This window comes from Pelodiscus sinensis, chromosome 1 (genome assembly GCF_052426305.1).
Source record: "Pelodiscus sinensis isolate ZL-2025 chromosome 1, ASM5242630v1, whole genome shotgun sequence".
Lineage (NCBI taxonomy): Eukaryota > Metazoa > Chordata > Testudines > Trionychidae > Pelodiscus > Pelodiscus sinensis.
Genome location: NC_143052.1, coordinates 222,341,167 through 222,361,602, shown reverse-complemented (window position 1 = coordinate 222,361,602; position 20,436 = coordinate 222,341,167). Strand labels below are relative to the sequence as shown.

The 20,436-nt window shown below is 39.7% G+C and overlaps 1 protein-coding gene across 2 annotated transcripts in view; it reads right to left on the bottom strand.

Annotated features, from left to right (window-relative positions):
• The window catches only part of ANOS1 (anosmin 1), a 197,460-nt gene that overhangs the window by 57,595 nt on the left and 119,429 nt on the right, over positions 1-20,436 (bottom strand). For both annotated transcript variants that reach the window (XM_075915284.2, XM_075915293.2), the window contains exons 6-7: positions 16,917-17,046; positions 1,029-1,234 (exon numbers count right to left, since the gene is read on the bottom strand). In XM_075915284.2, coding sequence (XP_075771399.2) covers positions 1,029-1,234; positions 16,917-17,046 — 336 coding nt within the window. The remainder of the gene's footprint in view (positions 1-1,028; positions 1,235-16,916; positions 17,047-20,436) is intronic.

Here is a 20,436-nt window from a genome sequence, read left to right as displayed (position 1 = left end):
CCCTGGTAAAGACAAGGAAAAGACCAAATTTTACAGGGGGAAGACCAGATTTCCCAGACCATGGCACATTTTTCATGGCCATGAATTAGGTAGGTTCTAAGTCGTAGTGTAAATTAAATAGGCCCCCTGCAAATCTCACTTCCCCTAGGGCTAGGTGGATGAGGATCAGAGCTGGAATCACCTCCTTGTCATCCAACACTCTGCACTACATTCTCAGATGCATTGGGGAATCAAGACTGTAATATATTGATAATATATTGCTCTTAGAGACAAGAGTCTTGCCTCTGTCCTTTAATTGTTTCTATTTCTATTACCTATCACCTGTTACGCTATTGTAAAAAAAAAAAAGTAATGTTCCTAAGGAGTCACAGAAGCTGTTTTTTCATTAAATCAATGAGGTACATATCAATTCAGAAGCTGACATTAATTTTCTCCTATGGAAATATGTCACTTCATTGGTACAGCAGAATTATGTAAGAAGGATTTTGTTATTCTCTTGGACGTACATGATAACCAAACCATCAGAAATCACTCTGACATGAGGAAACATCACTTCCAGAAATCATTTGTATTAATAAAAGAGCTACACTACAGATGACATTTTATTAAATGAGCAATCCATTGTTCAAAGGGTTCCAGTAAAGTAAAGCTTATGTTAGAGAAATACTTTTATGTTATGTATTAATTGTATATCTACGGACTAGGTTCCATTTTATCTGGATTTAGAGACTTAAACTATTTCCATCCATATATATATGTGGATTCAATTAAGTTATCAATCAACTTTGGCTCCTCCCTTTGATTTCAGTTAGTGTCTATGGAACAATAACAATGCTTATTTCAAAAAGCAAAACTGGTTATTAAACTATCAGAGACATCTTATAAAAATACCTTTCCATCAGATTTCTTTATGTGACATCACATTTATTTAGTACAAGACAGTTTTGTTTTTTAAACCAGAAATATGTTTTAGTCTACCATGACTGAGAAGGAGCATTTGTGCCTCATTCTCAAAGTTTGCTCCTTACCCCATCAGTAGTCTTCCTTCTTTTCTTCTTAGCTGGGATGACAGACTTGCTGCTGACTGTCCAGCTCCAGAAGACTTTATAGTGATGAACTGGGATATCAGGTTCTTCGGGGAGATCCCAAATAACCCTTACAGTTACACTTCCATCACTATTTGTAGTGGAGTTGGCAATTCTGAGATTAGTTGGGGCTGGTGGAGCAGATGGGTCTAGAGAAAAAAACAACAATGAAAACCAAAAATATGAAGAAATACTGATTAAGTAAAGATGACCTCGCTCAGTAACTCTTCTACTACAAATGTAACTGCTGAACTCATAACATCAGCTATCATCATCAAAGTTTGCTTCATTCTTAAGAAACACACTGACTACGTTTCATCAACTTTTGTAAATTATACCATTTGGAATTCAAACTCTTTTTTAAATGTACATTCTGGGATTAGGTTTAGTCATGCCATTATTCTGCAAGTCTTGTTCAACATTTATCATGATGCTCAATGAAAAAAAGAATTAAATTGCAAGTTTTACTTCTGGCTGAAATACAAAACACATGTAACACGCTGTATAAAAGAAAAATGTTTTAGAGATGGTCCAAGAGAAAACATAACCTCCTTTCAGGAATGAAGAGAAGAATACTGAATATTTCTGTTAAGTATCCTAAAAGAATTCTCAGCAGATAAGATCTATGTTTACCCTTATCTGTCCATCCTTCCAGGTTCTTATATTGGTGCCCAGCACAGTAGTATTCAGCATTTCCTTGGAATAAAACTTACAGAGATATACCTCTCTTCCTTTCCTGCCAGATAGAGGAGTCCAAACCCAGAAAGCTAATACTTTACATGCTAATCATTCTAATCTGTGTATTCTGTTTCAAATAAGAGCAATGAGCCATCCTTGCATCTTACAAGCCCTTCTGTTTTAAGTTCTGGGAAGTATTATGTGAAACCTACAGCTCCTTCTGTAGTTATGGATGAATGAACCAACCCAATGATTTATATAAATCAGGGGTGGGGAACATTTTTTGGGCTGGGGGCCCCTGATGCACAGAAAAATCCGTGGGTGGCTGCACACAAGTGAGAAGCAAAAAAAAACCCCCAAACCTCCAAACCCTCACTGATGTAGCCCCCAACTGAGAGGAAGAAAGGCACTCCCCTCACACACCAGAGTTTAGGGGGGCCCAGGCAAGCTGGGGGCTGCATCCAGCCCCTAAGCCTTAGGTTCTCCACCCCGATATAAGTTGACAACATGATTCTAATGTCTCTTTCACCATAGACACTAGGCAGCAATAGTCTCTTCATTCAAGGATCTCAAAGAGCTTTATGAACATAAATTAAGTCTCACAGCACTTTGAGGTTGAGAAGTAGTATAAATAGCCATTATATATATATATGGATTTATAATATAAATAATTTTAAATTCTTTAAAACAAAACATTAAAAATATAGCCAAAATCACCCACCTCAAAACCTGAAAATAATGACAAAAATAATTATAACATTCTTACAAGACTGTCCACCCTTATAATACTCCATTGTCTCCAAAAGCCTGAGTAAAGAGGGCATGCCTTGAGATTCACTTCAAGCTCAATGCATGGACCGTTCCTTACCATGCAAGAAAGTGAATTCAAAGCTCAGGACTCTCTCAAATAATGTCCTATCAACTCCATCCCTCAGTTCATGTAGAGGAAGTATTCAGCTTGGGCTTTTCTTCTGACTTCAACTGGGACAGCATAGCATGGACAGAGTGGCATCTATATCATAGGCCAACAAGTCAGTAACAGAGCTGGCGGAGAATTAGGAGGAGGTCCTGATTCTGAAGACTCTGCATAACTGGAGCCGGTAGCATTATATATTATTAAAGTTCTCTGGCACTTCCCAGTATAAGAGCCTACATTTTAATTGCTTATAACCTTGCTAAACAGTAAGGGCTCGTCTACACTGGCCCCTTTTCCGGAAGGGGCATTAATTTCAGCTATCGTAGTAGGGAAATCCGCGGGGGATTTAAATATCCCCCGCGGCATTTAAATAAAAATGTCCGCCGCTTTTTTCCGGCTTTTAGAAAAGCCGGAAAAGAGCGTCTACACTGGCCCCGATCCTCCGGAAAAAGCGCCCTTTTCCGGAGGCTCTTATTCCTACTTCAAAGGAATAAGAGCCTCCAGAAACAGGCGCTTTTTCCGGAGGATCGGGGCCAGTGTAGACGCTCTTTTCCGGCTTTTCTAAAAGCCGGAAAAAAGCGGCGGACATTTTTATTTAAATGCCGCGGGGGATATTTAAATCCCCCGCGGATTTCCCTACTACGATAGCTGAAATTAACATGCTCCTTCCGGAAAAGGGGCCAGTGTAGACGTAGCCTAAGTGTTTTGGCTGAAATTTTCCATGTCAGGTGTCTGCCGCTGGCCAAATAGTTTTGCAGAATTTCAATCCCAAAAGTCCAGATGTTTCTGAGACTGAGATTAGAGGAAAATACATTGTTCAACCATTGTTAAATAATTATGGAAATCTTTTCTTTGAAATGCTCTAACAGCCATCCATTGTGGGGCAGGTCTTGACATTTCACAAGGGATGATCTTTGTGTCAAGAGGTGCCTTTTGCCAACCCTGTGAAAATCCACCCACATTTCACCAAGATGTGAGCCTTTGCAAAAATCATAGTTTGCACATGCTCAGTAGAGACTTGCTAGAGTTTAATTCTTTTAATCTACACAAATTCCACCCTCACTGAGCGTGTTTGAGTCTCTCACAGCTCCTTGTACTCCCCTAATATGCACCAATCCCTACCGAGCAAGTGATCATGCTTGAGCCTCAGGTGTCAGTGGCTCAGAAGTACATTACCTATAAGGGCTGCCTGAGTTGCTCGGGGCCAGTGTAATGCCCATCACAATAAATGAAAGAGATCCTATCTCCTGTTAGCATCCAGACAGCTGGGATGAAGAAGTCATATGATTTAAATTCAAAAGATAGGAAATATCAAAATTAAAGTTATTTGTGCAACCTTAACTTGCCCCCATTGTGAGTATGCATTACATGCCAGTTTTTAATTACATGATCATATCCTAAGAACATAAGAATGGTCATACTGGCTCAAACCAAAGGTCCATCTAATTCAGTATCCTTTCTTCGGACTGTGGGCAATGCTAGGTGCCCCCAGACAGAATGAACAGAATAGGTAATCATCAAGCGATCCCACCTGCTACCCATTCCTAGCTTCTGACAATAGAGGCTAGGGACACCATTTCTACCTATCCTGGCTAATAGCCATTTATGGACCTATCCTCCATGAATGTATCAAGCATTTCTTGAACCCTGTTAAAGTCCCTGCCTTCACAAAATCTTCTGGCAAGGAGTTCCAGAGGTTGACTGTGCATTGTCTGAAGAAGTACTTCCTTTTAAACCTGCTATCTATTCATTTAATTTGGTGATCCCTACATCTTGTGCTATGGGAACAAGTAAATAACTTTTCCTTATTTACTTTCTCCATGCCAGTCACAATTTTATAGATCTATATCATTTCCCCTCTTATTCTCCCATTTTCTAAGATGAAAAGTCCCAGTCTTTTTAATCTCTCCTCATATGGCAGCTGTTCCAAACCACTGTTCATTCTTGTTGCCCTTTTCTGAACTGTTTCTAATGTTGAGATATGTTTTTGAGATGAGATGACCACATCTGTATGCAATACTCCAGATGTGGGCATATCATGGATTTATACAGCGGCAATAAAATATTCTCTACCTTATTCTCTATCCATTTTTAAATGATTCCTAATATTCAGTTTGCTTTTTAAACTGCTGCTGCATATTGAGTGGATGTTTTCAGAGAACTATCCACAGTGATCTCTGTCTTAATAGCTTATTTAGTCCTCATCATTTTATATGTATAGCTGGAATTATGTTTTCCAGTATGCAAGAGCGGCCTGAGGTGGAACACGCGATCAGCGCCTCCACCTGCAGGGCCATCAATGGACTGATGTCATCGGCAGGCGCCCCAGGCGCCCCCATGACATCATCATGGAGTGCCCCGGGCAGCGGTGCCCTAGGCGGCGGCCAAGTCCAACTATAGCCACGGGCCGCCCCTGCCAGTATGCATTACTTTGCATTCATCAACATTAAAATTCATTTGCCATTTTGTTGTCCAGTTTCCTAGTTTTATGAGATCCTTTTGAAGCTCTTCACAGTCTACTTTCATCTTAACTATCTTGAGTAGTTTGGTATCATCTGCAAATTTTGTCATATCACTGTTTACCCCTTTCTCTGATCATTTATGAATATGTTGCATAGGATTGGTCTCAGTTTAGACCCACTAGTTACCTCTTTCCTTTCTGAAAACTGACCATTTATTCCTGCCTTTGCTTCCTATCTTTTAACCAGTTATCAATCTATGAGAGGACCTCCCTCTTATTTGACAACTTACTTTACTTAAGAGCCTTTGGTGAGGAACCTTCTGGAAATCTAAGTACACTATATCCATTGTTTCTCTCTTGTCTACATGCTTGTTAGCCCCCTCAAAGAACACTAGTAGATTATCAGAGGGGTAGCCGTGTTAGTCTGAATCTGCAAAAGCGGCGAGGAGTCCTGTGGCACCTTATAGACTAACTGAAGTGTAGGAGCATAAGCTTTCGTGGGCAAAGACGAAGTGGGTCTTTGCCCAAGAAAGCTTATGCTCCTACACTTCAGTTGGTCTATAAGGTGCCACAGAACTCCTCGCCGCTTTCACTAGTAGATTAGTAAGGTATGATTTCCCTTTACAGAAACCATGTTGACTTTTCCCCAAACAAATTATGCTCATTTATATGTCTGACACTTCTGTTCTTTACTATAGGTTCAACTAATTTGCCTGGTGATGTTAGACTTACTAACATTTGACTCATCCTGTTGCTCCCATGGGACCCTTGCCACATTCAGTGCACAGGATGGTTCTATTCTCACAACCCCCTTGTTATTATTTTCCTTTTATTCTCTAAGGCACAGAGAGGTTAAAGTAAAAAATATCCATTAAATTGGGGTTCTCAATTTTAGATATTTTTCAGAGTACTTAGCACCACATAGCACCTTATAATTTCAAAGAACAGCTCCCGTTGACTTCAATTACAGCTGTGAATGCTCAGCACTTCTGGGTCTCAAGTCAGGCATCAAGAGAAAAACGAGGAACATACAATTAGTGGCCACCCGTGAAAAGTTTGGTTTAAGTGACTCGTCCAGCATTACTCTGAGATGGAAATCAGTTCCTCTGATGAAGAGACCTTCCTTTTAATTACTGCAATCCCATCTCATTCACAACATGACTCCCAGCTTCTGGAACAAATGAGACTGGGGTCCTATGCAGAACAGTCTCCTTTACTACATGCCCCAATTGATCTCCAGGTCAGGTCCATCCTGTACACTGATACAGAGATCCTGAGGAAATATAGTGTGTGATCATGTGATTAAAGACTGTATCATATTGCATAGACATAAGGAGACTGAATTAAGGTAAATGACATTATTTTAAATGATTAACTCTATAGGAAAAACAGGACAATTTGTTTTCATGTTTATGCTTGTTCTAGCCAAACATCATCAGCTTCAAACCTCTTTGGAAGTGTGAAGAGAAGTCCTTGATCCAAAATAAAGCAGTGAAACAAAAAAGATTTACACTTACATTTAAAAGCATATCAATTAGAATAACACATTTTACAAAATATTAAGGCATATTACTAGCTTATAATAAACAAAGTAATTTGGTTGAAAAGACTTATTTTGCACTTGAATTGTAAGCCAAATAAACCATCACTTATTACCAGAAATAAAGCTGGAGGTGTAGAAAAGGGATACCAGACATTCCTATACTTCATGATTTACCTGAGTGTTTTTATAATAGTAAATGAGCTGTTAAATGAACTTTCCAGGCTCAGAAAGTTCATCAGATAATCCCTATGATAAATGATCTCACTGAAAAATTCCATCAGTTAGGGGATGCAAGCTAACATGATCACAATCAATAAAAGGACAAAATTTCCTACTTAAAGATTAGCAGATGTGAAATAATGAATGACTTATTAATATTACTAAAAATAATTCCAAATAATAATGGTTGCTTCTGCTCCTGATATATTCCACTCAACCTAGTTTGTGGTCATAAAAATTACTAAATTTATTTGAGTTGTATTCTGGCAGATCCATCTGACTTTCCCTATTAATGAAGATTCCTCACTTTTTCAAACTTGCTCAAAATCTTTCAGCTCTCTTGGAAACCAGTTTCCTTTTTTCCCCTCAGGTGATGTGGTGTCCTTATTGTCACATTTCACTAATTGTTAAAAATCCACTGCTTCCTTCTTAAGTACATAATTAATATAGCTATTGATATTGGGGGAACAACTCAAAGTGATGCATTTCCCTGCTTAATCTTAAAATAATGTCAGGTTGTGTGTTCTAATATAATTTATCATCTACTATCTATATTTGTTAAAACTATCTGTACATGAAAATTGTCATCGTATGAGAAGATTTATTGAAATTAATTTACAATAAAAATAAATAAAAACACATTTAAGTTTCATGATTTAAATGTTATGGACCAAATTCTGAAAGTGTTACTCAGGAGAAATCTTTGATTGACTTAAAGATTTAACTATCTATTTGCAAATACATAATTTGTATATTGTACGATGGTGTAAGAGCAATGTATGTTTATCAGCAGGAGTGCTGGATGTGCTCCAAGGCACCAAGATAATACAGACAATAAATACTAATCATGATCATACTGCCTGTGATAGGGCAATTGCGCCACACTGCAAAAGAAGAAGTAAGAATAGCCCTGGGAGAGGACTGTGCCAGAAGCCAATTAGGAGAAGGCTTAAGGCAGCCAAGCAGGGCATGGCTAGGTCTATTAAATGGGCTGCAGGGCAGAGGGAGCTCAGTCTCTTTCTGGCTCTAGAAGGAGAAGGACTTGCTGCCTATATAGAAAGAGGTACCACAGACAGAGCAGTGCTGGGGAAAGTCAGGGGAACTGTGGCCTGACCAGTTACCAGGCCAAGGCCCTGATGCAGTGACTTGAGAGGGTACTAGGGCTATGGGAGATGGCTGGGGTGGGGAGAAGGAAATAGGCATCTGGTCCACCTCCCTTGACAGTGATGAAAGTGGGTAATTCTAAATGCAGCTTGCCCTGGAGGGAAAGGCTAACCAGTTCCTTGAAGGAGAGGAACCCTGGAGTGGGCACCACCAGAATGTAGTACTTGTGGGCACCACAGTCTGGGAGGGGGTATGGGTCTTGATGAGGTGGAGGCAGATGGCGGTAGGTAACCACAGGTAAGACACTACCAGAGAAGGGAGTTCCTGTGCTGGAAAGAGCGAATTCCCAGAGAACCAGCAGTGGCAGTGGGTGCAAACCTGTTACATTGCCCAAGATGGTAAAGCCAAAGGTGAATGTCAATTTAAAACATGTAATACCACTATGTATATGTTACAGATGAATTATTTAGAATATTTTAAATAGTATGTCTTTGCACATGGAAGGATATAAAAATAAGTTATTGAGGCTACTTTTATCCTTTTATCTATAAAGACAGTTGGCTTCATTTTATAGTACAATTGTAGAGAGCTCCGTGGGACTCATAAAAAAACTTCTAAAAATGAACTGAAATAGTGTCTCTAGATGTTTAACTGACAATTTTAAAGTCTGTTATTTCAGGCTCATTAAGGGCTAGAAACAAGTGCTGTGTGTCCCTTTGGGAAGCTGGGACTCTCCCCTTCCCAATTGGATAAAGTTTGTGCTTCCAGCCTTATGGGGATTGCAAGTAATGGATATTTTTATAGAAAAGTGTCTGGTACCTGGAACTCATCCTGGTGCATCATGTAAAGTGACTGTATGTCCTTTTTCACCTGAAACCTCCCAGTGCTCTGGGAACATCTTTCGGAAAGCCTGGAAATGTCCCTATTTTTTTCATTTCATCAGTGAAAACATATAGGGTGAAACTGAAGCCTCATAGAAGCAAAAGACAAAACTTCCACTGAATCACACGATCAGTATTTCACTGAGGGCATTTAAAAAAAAATAATGACAGAACGTTGGTGGAAGACACTGCTATCCCATGTAACATTTGCTCCAACTTTACCAGAAACCATTAGTCCAGGTGACCAAACATGCAGTGTGATTAAAAAAGTGTTTGGTGAAAGTCGAATGGGAATAGATATTACAAGAGCTGTTCTTTTGTTAATGGGGAATGTTAACACCATTCTTCAGGGCGCCATGAAAAACTCATTCAGAATTCTCAGGTCTCAATCCTAACTATTTTAGCTGCCTTTAAATTCCTTTGAGGATCTGGGTCCATGTTCCTGGAAAAGTTTTTTTTTCTAAAGAATTTGTCACATTGCTGAGTCAGAAACCAATAGTAGTGACACCGCTCTATTTTTTCATGTACTTTTTTGTGTACCTAATTTGTGGCCCTGGAAAGATCACCACAAATGTTTCCTGTTTTTTTATTTTTATTTTTATCATCCTGTACCAAGGGGAGGATTACTTTAGAGGGTGAGGGAAGGGACATTTCACATTTGAGGGAGAAACATGTACAATTTCTCTACACTGGTGATTTTTTTAAAAAAATGTAGCCCTGAATAAAGTTGCTTAAAAGTTTGGAATACTAGAATAAATCCTCGGAAGATAGATTAGGAGGCTGAAGGCAATATGAATACTGTCTGTTTGGAGAGAAGCAATAAAATATTGCCTGGAGGTGGAGAATATTTCCAGAGATTGTGATGTAGAGGCAGAACTCCAGATGGTATAAATTGGCATAACTCCATTTAAGTCAATGGAGTCCATTGAAATCAATGGTGCTATGACAATTCACATCAGCAGAAGATCTGTTCCATTTTATCTAAAATTAATATATCATTACTTTGTCCAATGTCTTTACATGCAAATACTAATACACAATTTTATTTTCATCACCACTACAACTGACAAAACTACCTCTTTAAAACTCCAAATATTTGGAAATCTCCCCCTTTTCTGTGATTTAAAAGGTTTTTATTTCTCAGACAAAAGACACAACTGAGAACCAATAGAGGATAAGCCAATCATAGCATACCGTGAACACAAATAAAGTGTGATGTGAAACAAATTTCTTAAATATAATATAGAATTAACATTGTACTAGCCCCCCCAGAATGCTCTTCCCTAATAATGTGTTCCCCAAACATCTGCTATTTTCAAATTATTTCTATTATTGCATTGTTGTGCTTGTACATGCTGCTGACAAACCATATCATGGTTTGTAAATCAAGGCAAATGCTATTGGGAGAGAAATTTTGTATAAAAATACTGCAAAAGCTTGAGGGAACTGTTGATCACTTATATAAGAAAGTTTACAGAAACAAAAAACTGATTAATATGACTACAGTGCTACCTTACTGTAATACTTCATAAACCCCTTTTACTGATCACCTTAAAATATAAATTAGATAGATGCATGTATCTTGATACCTTTTTGGAAGATTTTGCTATTTTATAATTGTGGTTTTAGAATGGAGGCTACTACTAGCCTCCATGTATACTTTTTTCAAATGTATACTTTTATTACTGTTATTGTTGAGCTCATCTGAAGGTACAATCAAACCTTTTAGTTGCAGAAAAACTGGTATCAGTGTTTTGAACTCTGTCATTTGTGGTTGGTACTGTAGTTCAAGTAAAAAAAATCATCATATATACTTGAATTTGGCAAACAGACCCGTCCTCAATCTGGAAGTAGTTGTGGGTTAAGCAACATGACAAGTAAATCACTTATCACCCCAAGAAATGATAGCTTCATTAGGTCAAGGTTGATGTCACTGTCACAACACATTGGACACATAATGCATTTCTCTTCACTATATCTAGCCTATATATACCCAAAGGAGTTAAATTCCTGTGTTGCTGGTACTCTGCCTTCACATGCAAACCTCTGTCTCCATATCTTCCTCACTAACCGCCCCCTCTCAAAAAAAAAAGAAAAGAAAAAAGAGTCCATGTTGTTTAAATCCCTCACTATAGACACAATGTGTACTAGATAATTAAAAAGCTGAGAATTGCTATATAAATTACATTTTATATGTTGAAAACAATGTTGCATGAAATGCACTTTATAACTTTCACAAACAAATATATACAAACTACACAAGGACCACTTCATCCATTACCAAAATATAACCATTTATTCGTCACAAGTTGGCAATTGCATAATGTGCAATGAGCATAGTGAATAAATGCATTGTATTGTATGCCAGCGAGGAAAAAAGGACTCTAGAACTTGGAACTTTCTTTCTGAATTCTGATAGAGCAAGTTTGGTTCTAATTTAGAATCCTTTTTCATTTTTCACACACATAAATATATAATGGATCACCAAACACTGTCTTTTAAACCTTATGCCTTGTAAGTCTTTACAGAATTGTTGAAACTGCATCACAGACAAGTTTCTAGCTATTAAACAGTTCCAAGGCATATGCAGAGAATCAGTTTTGCCCATTGGAAATGGCACACATAAACCAGCTGTGCAACAGAATAAAAAAATCATTGGTCTCATAGGAGCAACAGAAAGGGTTTTATTGTTGGGAGTGGGTGTCTGTTCTGGTTTTACTAACACTCAGTAATGTATGCATGAAATCACATCCAGCATGGTACTAATGTGCTGTGAAAACAATGTTGTCTGTTTCCTTTTTCGTGGTAATTTATACTATGTACACTAGTAACTACCATCATGCTGAAGACAAAAGCAGAGCTAGAGTGTTTTAGCTGTTTGTGTGTGTGTTTGATAACCTATATAGCCTCTTTTTTGCTTAGGAAAATGGCACATTAATCTACAAACAGGCTTGAAAAATAAATGTATTACATGTCAATCTTTAATGTTGATCCCTGTGGTTAACTGAAGCGCCTGTTCTTGAGAGACTAAACCTCCATTATATACAAAGCTCGATTAGGTTAACAATACAACTGGAGCGTCAAAATCCTGACACAAATGCACTTTTGTTACTTCTGTGTAAGTGAATTTCATATCGGGTCACTGACTAGCAAGTCATATTACCACCAAGCACCTTTCAGCCAGGCAACTGAATATCCCTACAAGGTGGATCTCGGCACAAGTAGCTTTCTACAATCTTCTGCTGCCTCCCACCATACACGCTAATGGAGCATAGGGGTTTCTACATGCCAAGGAGCCCTCCTCCTTCCAAGTTTCACCTGATCCAGCATGATCTGGGTAGCAAGTTTGTATTTCTTAACTGTTTAAATAGATTGTTTTCTATGCTACACTGGATCAGGAAAGTTGGCTCAAAGTATGCAACTTCAGCCTCTTAAAATATGTAGTGCGGGAGGCTGATGGAAGCAAACACTCCTATTGGCTTCCCTTCCTCTTCACAAAAGGAGTATGGGATGCCAGCAGGCGCTGCCCTTAGCATTCGATTTATTGTGCTAAATCAACTGCCAGAAGATTGAACTCTGGAGCTTTGATCTTCAAGGTAAATGTAGATGTGCCCCTAATGTGTATTTCTCTCTGCACTATCTTTTTCATATTATTTCACTTATTTAATTTCTCTTTCTGCCATCATCCTCTTACTGTCCCATTATAGGAATTTCATTGCTACTCTTGAACAATAGGTACTGGGAAGTGACTCTTTATCCCTGTATTATATAATTTTTGCTGCTTAGATATGCAAGAATTGTATACAACTTAGGAAATTTTGCTGTTCCATTTATTCACAAATTGACTTTATATTTTACCCAGTGTATTGTAACAGTGATAGCTCTGATAATTAAATGTATCTTCTGAAATATAAAGGATTTAAAAATATATATATTAAAAAAACTTTTTAAAAAGACAATCTTTCTAAAAGTAGACCAAAAGAGTAAAAATAATTTTTTCAGCTACCAATTTAGGAGACAGATTGGAGGGCTAAGTATGATTCAAGGTAGTTGATAACTGTTAGCCACCCAATCTTTCTCATAAATCGGTAGCTGAAAAAATTATTTTTACTCTTTTGGTCTGCTTTTAGAAAGATTGTCTTTTTAAAAAGTTTATATATATATATATATAGTAAAACTCCATTAGTCCGGCATCCAATGCTCCCCTGATGGTCTGGCACCATCAGGAACCTGGAAGTGCTGGGACAGCTGGACAGGCTTCCCCCATTCAGCTGCTGCTGAAACTGACCAGCAGCTGAATCGGGGAAGCCAGGAGAAGAACAGCTGGGGTGCTGCCGGGTTGGTCTCGTAGCGCTGCCCCTCGGGGCTGTGGGACCAACCTGGCAGCACCCCAGCTGCTCTTGGGGACGCCTGGGGCAGAGCAGCTGGAGTGCTGCCGAGTTGGTCCCGCAGCGCCAAAGGACGGTGCTGCGGGACCAACCCGGCAGGACCCCAGCTGCTCTATTGCAGGCATCCCCGATTCAGCTGCTGCTGAAACTAACCAGCAGCGGCTAAATCAGGGACGTCTGGGGCAGAGCCGGACTATCGTAAGGGGGGGCTATGAGGGGTCTGGGGTGGGAGGGGATGCCACCCCAGACCCCTCATAGCCCCCCCTTCTGATAGTCCGGCATATCTGATAATCCGGCACCCCCTGGGTCCTAAAGGTGCCGGATTATCAGAAGTTTACTGTATATGTATGTATGTATGTATGTATGTATGTATGTATGTATGTATATAATGCTGTCCTCCCCTCAGCTCTGGGGCTGATACCCCCCCCCCCCTTCCTGGCTCTGGGGCTGTTGCCCTCCCCTCAAAGGATGCTGCCCTCCCCGCAGCTTTGGGGGTGCTGCTCCCCCCCAGTTTGCCCTCCCCTGGAATTGCTGTCCCCCCCACACTCTGGGGATGCTGATCTTCCCCCTGCTCTGGGGCTGATGCCCGCCCCTGGCTCTCCGGCTGCTGCTCTCCCCCCAAAGGATTCTGTCCTCCACCCAGCTCTGGGGCTGCTGCCCACCTGGCTTGCCCTCCCCCATAATTCTGGGGCTGCTGCCACACCTTGGTCTTGGGCTGCTGCCGGGGGGCCAGGAGCCGTGTGGCACTGAGGCAGGTGGGCTGCTTGCCAGAGGTGGTGAGGGTGGCCTGCCAGGGGTGTCGGGAGACAGGTGGCAGAGCACACCTGCACGAGCTGCTGCAGGAGCTGGCGGGGTATGTGCGCAGGTGAGGCAAGTTGAAAATCCCGTGACAGATAGACAAGAATGGAGACGGCTTAATAGAAAGATTGTCCAAAAAGAAAAAATGCTCAGTGATTAAAAAGGAGAATGATGCCATTGTCATGCTTCAGGAGCCCCATCTGACAACATGAAACTTGTAAACATATGAAATGCCATACTGAATCAGACCAAAGGTCCATCTAGACCAGTTTCCTGTTTGTCAACAGTGGCCAGTGCCAGATTCTCCAGAGGAAGTGAACACAACAAGTAATCCTCATGTGATCCCTCTCCTGCCACCCATTTCCAGCCCCTGATAGAGGCTAGGGACACCATTCCTACCCATCCTAGCTAATAACCATTGATGGACCTAACTTCCATGAATTTATCTAGTTCTCTTTTAAACCCTGTTATATTCCTAGTCTTCACAACCTCCTCAGGCAAAGAGTTCCACAGGTTGACTGTACGCTCAAAACACACATTTCTACAGCTTAAGTTAAAGAGCTGCAGTAAATCCATATCCCCTGTGGACTAGATGCAGAAGCAGATCAATAACTCAAGTTGGTGACAAATCCTGATCTTCACAACCTCCTCTTGCAAGGAGTTCCACAGGCTGACCGTGCACTGTGTGAAGACAAACTTCCTTTTGTTTAAAACCTGCTACCTATTGATTTCATTTGTTGACCCCCTAGTTCTTATGTTTATGGGAACAAGTAAATAACTTTTCCTTATTCACTTTTTCAAACCAGTCATGATTCTATAGATTTCTATCATATCCCCACTTAGGCTACGTCTAGACTGCATTCCTCCGTAGGCAGAGGGATGTAAATGAAGCTGGGATTTAAATATCCCACGCTTCGTTTGCATAATCACGTAATGGCGATCTTTCAAAAAAGCTCTATTTCGAAATTGAAACTGCAGTCTAGATGCACTTTTTGAAAATGGGGCGGTCTAGACTGCGGTTTCAATTTTGAAATAGCGCTTTTTCAGAAGAGGTTATGCAAATGAAGCGTGAGATATTTAAATCCCGGCTTCATTTGCACTTTATAAGTGCTTCATTTTCATCCCTCTGTTAACAGAGGGATGTAGTCTAGACGTAGCCTTAGTTTCCTCTTTTCTAAGCTGAAAGGTCCTAGTCTTTTTAATCTCTCTTCATATGGGACCTGTTCCAAACCCCTAATAATTTTTGTTACCTTTTTCTAAACTTCTTGCAATGCCAAGATTTCTTTTTTGAGATGAGGCAACCACATCTGTACGCAGTATTCAAGGTGTGGGCATACCATGGTTTTACTAATTATACATGAAAAGTTTAATATTAATATTCTGAGGATAATTTCTGACAATGAGATCAGATTTACTGTTCACAAGGCTGAAACTGGCAATTCTAAAATTATCTTTGCCAGTCTCCATAGGACAAACCAAGAAGTTTCCAAATATTTTCATGAGTGTAAATGACACTATTGTTACAGCTGGTGATTTTAATAACACTCTAGATCCAATTCTTGATAAATCTTCTCCATCTTCATATAAAAAGATACAGACAGACATACAAATGCCATTTCTCTTGGCCTGCTGAAAGCTGCTGAGCTGTGGTCAGGAAGGATCTAGACCGAGTAGTAGACCTGAATTGTATGCAATGAGTGTCAAGGTGGAAAGTAAGAAAATAGTACACTTGGGGTACGTCTTCACAGCAACATTATTTCAAAATAACTAGTATTATTTAGAAATAACTTAGCTCCATCTACACAGCAGTCAGTTATTTTGAAATAATGTCAAAATACTGTCAAACTGGAGGACTTCTTACTCCAACTCCTGTAGCCCTCATTGTATGAGGAGTAAGGGAAGTCAGAGGGAAGAGTGCTCTATTTTGAAATAAGTGCTATGTAGATGCCCCCAATTTTGAAATAAGCTATTTCAAAATAAGCTACGCAACTGATGTAGCTCAATTTGTGTAGCTTATTTCGAGTTAAACCCTGCTGTATAAATGCACCCTTGGGGTGCATCTACACAGCAAAGTTATTTCAGAATAATGGTCATAAGTCGACCGTTCGCAACTCAGGGACCCGCTGTAGAAAGAAATGTGGTTCTACGGAAGTGTGCTGCATCAAACATCACCAAAAATGTGTGTCCCCTATTGCCAAAATGAACAAAATCTTACGGATTTATACTGCCTCACATCACCACTTCAGTGCCTTCTATGTTAAACCAATAGAAATAACAAAGTCTCTAGCAAAGTCCATGAAATTTTTAGTATTTCTCCCTTTTCAGAGTAAAAATGATGCATGGCATTATGTTTTTGAGGATAACAGAGTCCTTATGATTTCTGCTGGTAGGGGAAGAGTATGCTCAGAATAGCAGAACTAAGTAAAATACTGGCAGTATAATTTCTTGAGCACAACCAACAACATTATGAGCATACTGTTTGTCCAGAAAATTGCAGAAATATATTGCTTATGAAAAGAACAAATACTGAAACAACTTGCAACTGCATATGTTGAGACACAATTCTTTCATGTTTGACATTCAGTATCATGTGGTCAGGAGAACATCAGTTCTCATACTAGCAGTGTTGAAAGAAGCTGAAAGATGGTTCATTAATTCAGAGACCCCTTCCAGATACAAGAATAATGGCACTGTTAACCTTTAATTTTGTAATAACTTCACTCAAATCTAGGCCATTGTTTAATCAAATGACTAAATACAGACAACCCACCCGCTGAACATCTTCTATGTGTTACCAAGACGGGGGGGGGGGGGGGGGGGAGGTGAAGGAAATGATCACAAACCTTTAGAGGAGCGGAAGTGCTTGCTAGGTGCTGTGAAGCCTCTTGTCCCATGCACATTAATGGCAGCCACTCGGAACTGGTACCACCTGCTGGGTCTTATGTCAGATAGTTGTACTCTCTCATCTGTAGTCTGGTGGGGGAAATATCATAAAACACAGACTTCTTTTATTCTGAAATGTTACATTTGCAGTCTCTCATCTGATCCAACACTCAGTTTGCTCAGTGGGGTTTCTGAGGTTGAAGACATTGGCGAAATTGTTTAAAGTGCATATAAAACTGCAAGAACATAAGTGCTGGCAGATTCCATGCAAACTACCTTGCATTACTTTGCAAGCCCACCTCAGTCACAAGCTGCTGCTCACCTGCAATTCTGAGCAAAGGCTTCTTACTGTGCTAATCTGTACAGAGCAGTGTGGATTTTTATTTATTATTTTTTTAAATCAGTTTAAGTGGCAAAGCTACTTTTTCTTGTGACTTACGTGACAAGATTCTGGTCGTCGCTACACCAGCATATATTATGGGGAACTGGATGGAAATTCTTTCCAATTATAATTACTGTGGAAATCAGTCTGGAGGATGAAATCTCCATAAGGTTCTTCTTGCAGAGATGGAGCAGCATTTGTTTCTAGCAGAATAAACATTGAGGCCTATCCAAAAACACCATACATCCTAAGGAATGCATAGAAGGCAGAGTCTGCTTTCTGAGTGGATATATGGCCATCCCCTATATCCACCAAATACAGCATATCCACCTCAAAGTGAGGCCCCACTATAGCCATCCTACCTGCCTCAGCTATAGCTGCATCTTGGATCTATTTTTAAAGAGGATCTTAATAGAATCACAGAGTATGAAGTCGGAAGGTACAATTGCAATATATTATAGTCCAGGGGTTCTCAAACTTTAGTGACCCTTTTCTGACAAAAATTACTACATATTGCTCTGTGTCAATGACCCCTCCTCTGAATTATTTAAAACTCCTCCAGTCTTTGTGTTACCTACAAACTATCAGTTATGGGTTTTTCCCCATGTCATTGAGAAAAAATGTTAACTAGTATAAGGGCAAGAATAATCCCTATGAAATGCACCTAGAAACACGCCCATGCAATAATGATTCCTTGTTTGCATTTACTTTACGAGATCCACCATTTGGCAGTTTTTAATCCAATTAATGCATGCTGTGTTTGAATTTGTCTAATTCTAGAGTCTTAATAAAATGTGTAGTGCCAAATTAGATGCCTTATAGATATCTTAATTCAACATTATTACCTTTCTCAACCAAACTTGTAATCTAATTTTTAAAAGGAATATCAAATTAGTTAGACAACATCTATTGTCTGTTAATCCGTCTTCCCAGTATCAGATCTATTACTGAGACGCTATGAATACAAATCTGTGGGGCGTACAGCTTTGTTCCACGAGGCGTACAGCTTTGTTCCACTAGTCTGTGCCGCGTGTACCGCGCAGCACGGAGTCCGAACTAGCCGGCATTTAAAAATGGCGCCGGTCAGCTTTATGCAAATGAAGCCTGGGAAATTCAAATCCCGAGCTTCATTTGCAACTCTGTATGACTACGTTACCCCCCCTAGTTCGAACTAGGGGGGTAGTGTAGACATACCCTGGATGTTTGCTCCACATCTCCTCCAGCATCATGAATTCCAAGGCCAGAAGGGATTATTGTAATTATCTAGTCTAGCCTCCTTTGTTTTATACTGGCCGAAGAACTTCCCCCAAATAACTCCTAGAGCAACAATTGCAAACTTTTTGAGCCAGGCCCCACCTCCAGACTTTTGAGTTACAATTTTTATTTGCACCCTCCCCCAACCTAGACAAAACTAGACATAATATGCTTCCTTCTGTGTTTGGGATTGTCACTCAGCCCCCTGAGTGTTCTTCCACACCCTCACCACCATGAGGGGCACACCCCTGGTTTGAATGCCTGTGTCCTACTGCTGATCTTTTGGAAAAAACATTCAGTCTTGATTTAAAAATTGCCAGTGATAGGGATCCCACCATGACCCTGGATAAATTGCCTACCTCTCCAGTCTTTGTTTTAAGCTATTGTGATTATGGAATGCTCCAGGCCCAGCCAACTGCTGCTGTTGCCAGCTCTTCTCCCTCCATCTGGATGCTCAGATCTAGGACTTCCTTAACTTATTTCTGCAGCAAGAGTGGAGGCTACAGACCTTTCCTGCCTGCTTCTAAATCATATTATTCAGTATCATTTTTAGTAGAAATTCTATATATCAAGGAAACAAAATAGTGTGTGGTATAATATTAAATACTGTTTGGCTGAAATTCATTACACACCTGCAGCTTATATGAGAGACCATTAAACAATATAATGAGCTTATATGAGAGACCATTAAACAATAATTATACTAATTCTAATATTACATTGGAGCTGTTACCCCTTCACCATCTCTTTGTTAAGTTAAAGAATTTGAACTCTATCACTATAAAGTATGTTTGATATTCATATGTTATTGTCCTATAATACCTAACCTCAAATGTTTAAGTTATGAAAATGAGTAGCATAAGGTACATTAACACAGCCACTTATGATACTGTACAATATATTTATATGGTAATTGATCTTTCAGCCTCATTTTGGTGCCCTGTATCAATCTACACATCTAAAATAATATATTTTGCCAAAAATATGTAGAACGGCAAATTATGCTGTGGCAGTTTTAGAATGGTACTAGGAAAAAGCTATGAAAAAAAAATTCCTACATTAGTGCAATGACCAATTCGCATATATTAAATAATATAATGCAACTTTGTTTTTTGTGCATTTGTTATGCACATTGTGCGCTAATGGTTTCTACATTTATTTTTAAAAAGCAGGATTTTTAAAATTAGTATTATAGTTCAGAACTGATAGGATCTCAATTACCCTTGGTCCACTAGTTACAAACATGATAATAAACCTATTTTTTTAATTAGCTAAAAGAAACTGTGATAATTTAGAAGCAGCTATTGCACACATTTTATTCCCACAAGCACACACAAATCCAGATCCTTGGCTCCAGTGTCAGTCACTTTCCATGAGCACATCTTCCTCATCCCATAAAACCTGAGCTTAAGAAACGGCTGTATCAACAAGCAGCAGCACCTCCATAACTTTGAACTAGAGGAAGATGTGCTGGCCTAGGAAGCCAAGAAGAGACCACTGACTTGTGTCAATAACACCATTCCCTTCACCTAACTGATTACTGATCAAGGCCTCATACCCAAAATTTAGGAGGTAGTCAGATATAATTAATGTCATTTTATAGCTAGGGCAAGCCTAGGGCTGCACATAATCATTTCAGCTAGGATTAGGACTCTAACCCTGTCTCTAATATGGCAAACCAGATTCATCCACTCAGCCAGATTGCCTTTCAGAACAAATGTATCAAATTTGTGCTTGTGCTGTCTGTAACTACTAGCCCATGTTTACCTCCAGAGCCAATCATTCTGACGCTCAGTATTCCACTATGATGTACCAAACAGTTGCATAAGCTGTATGCGGTGTGG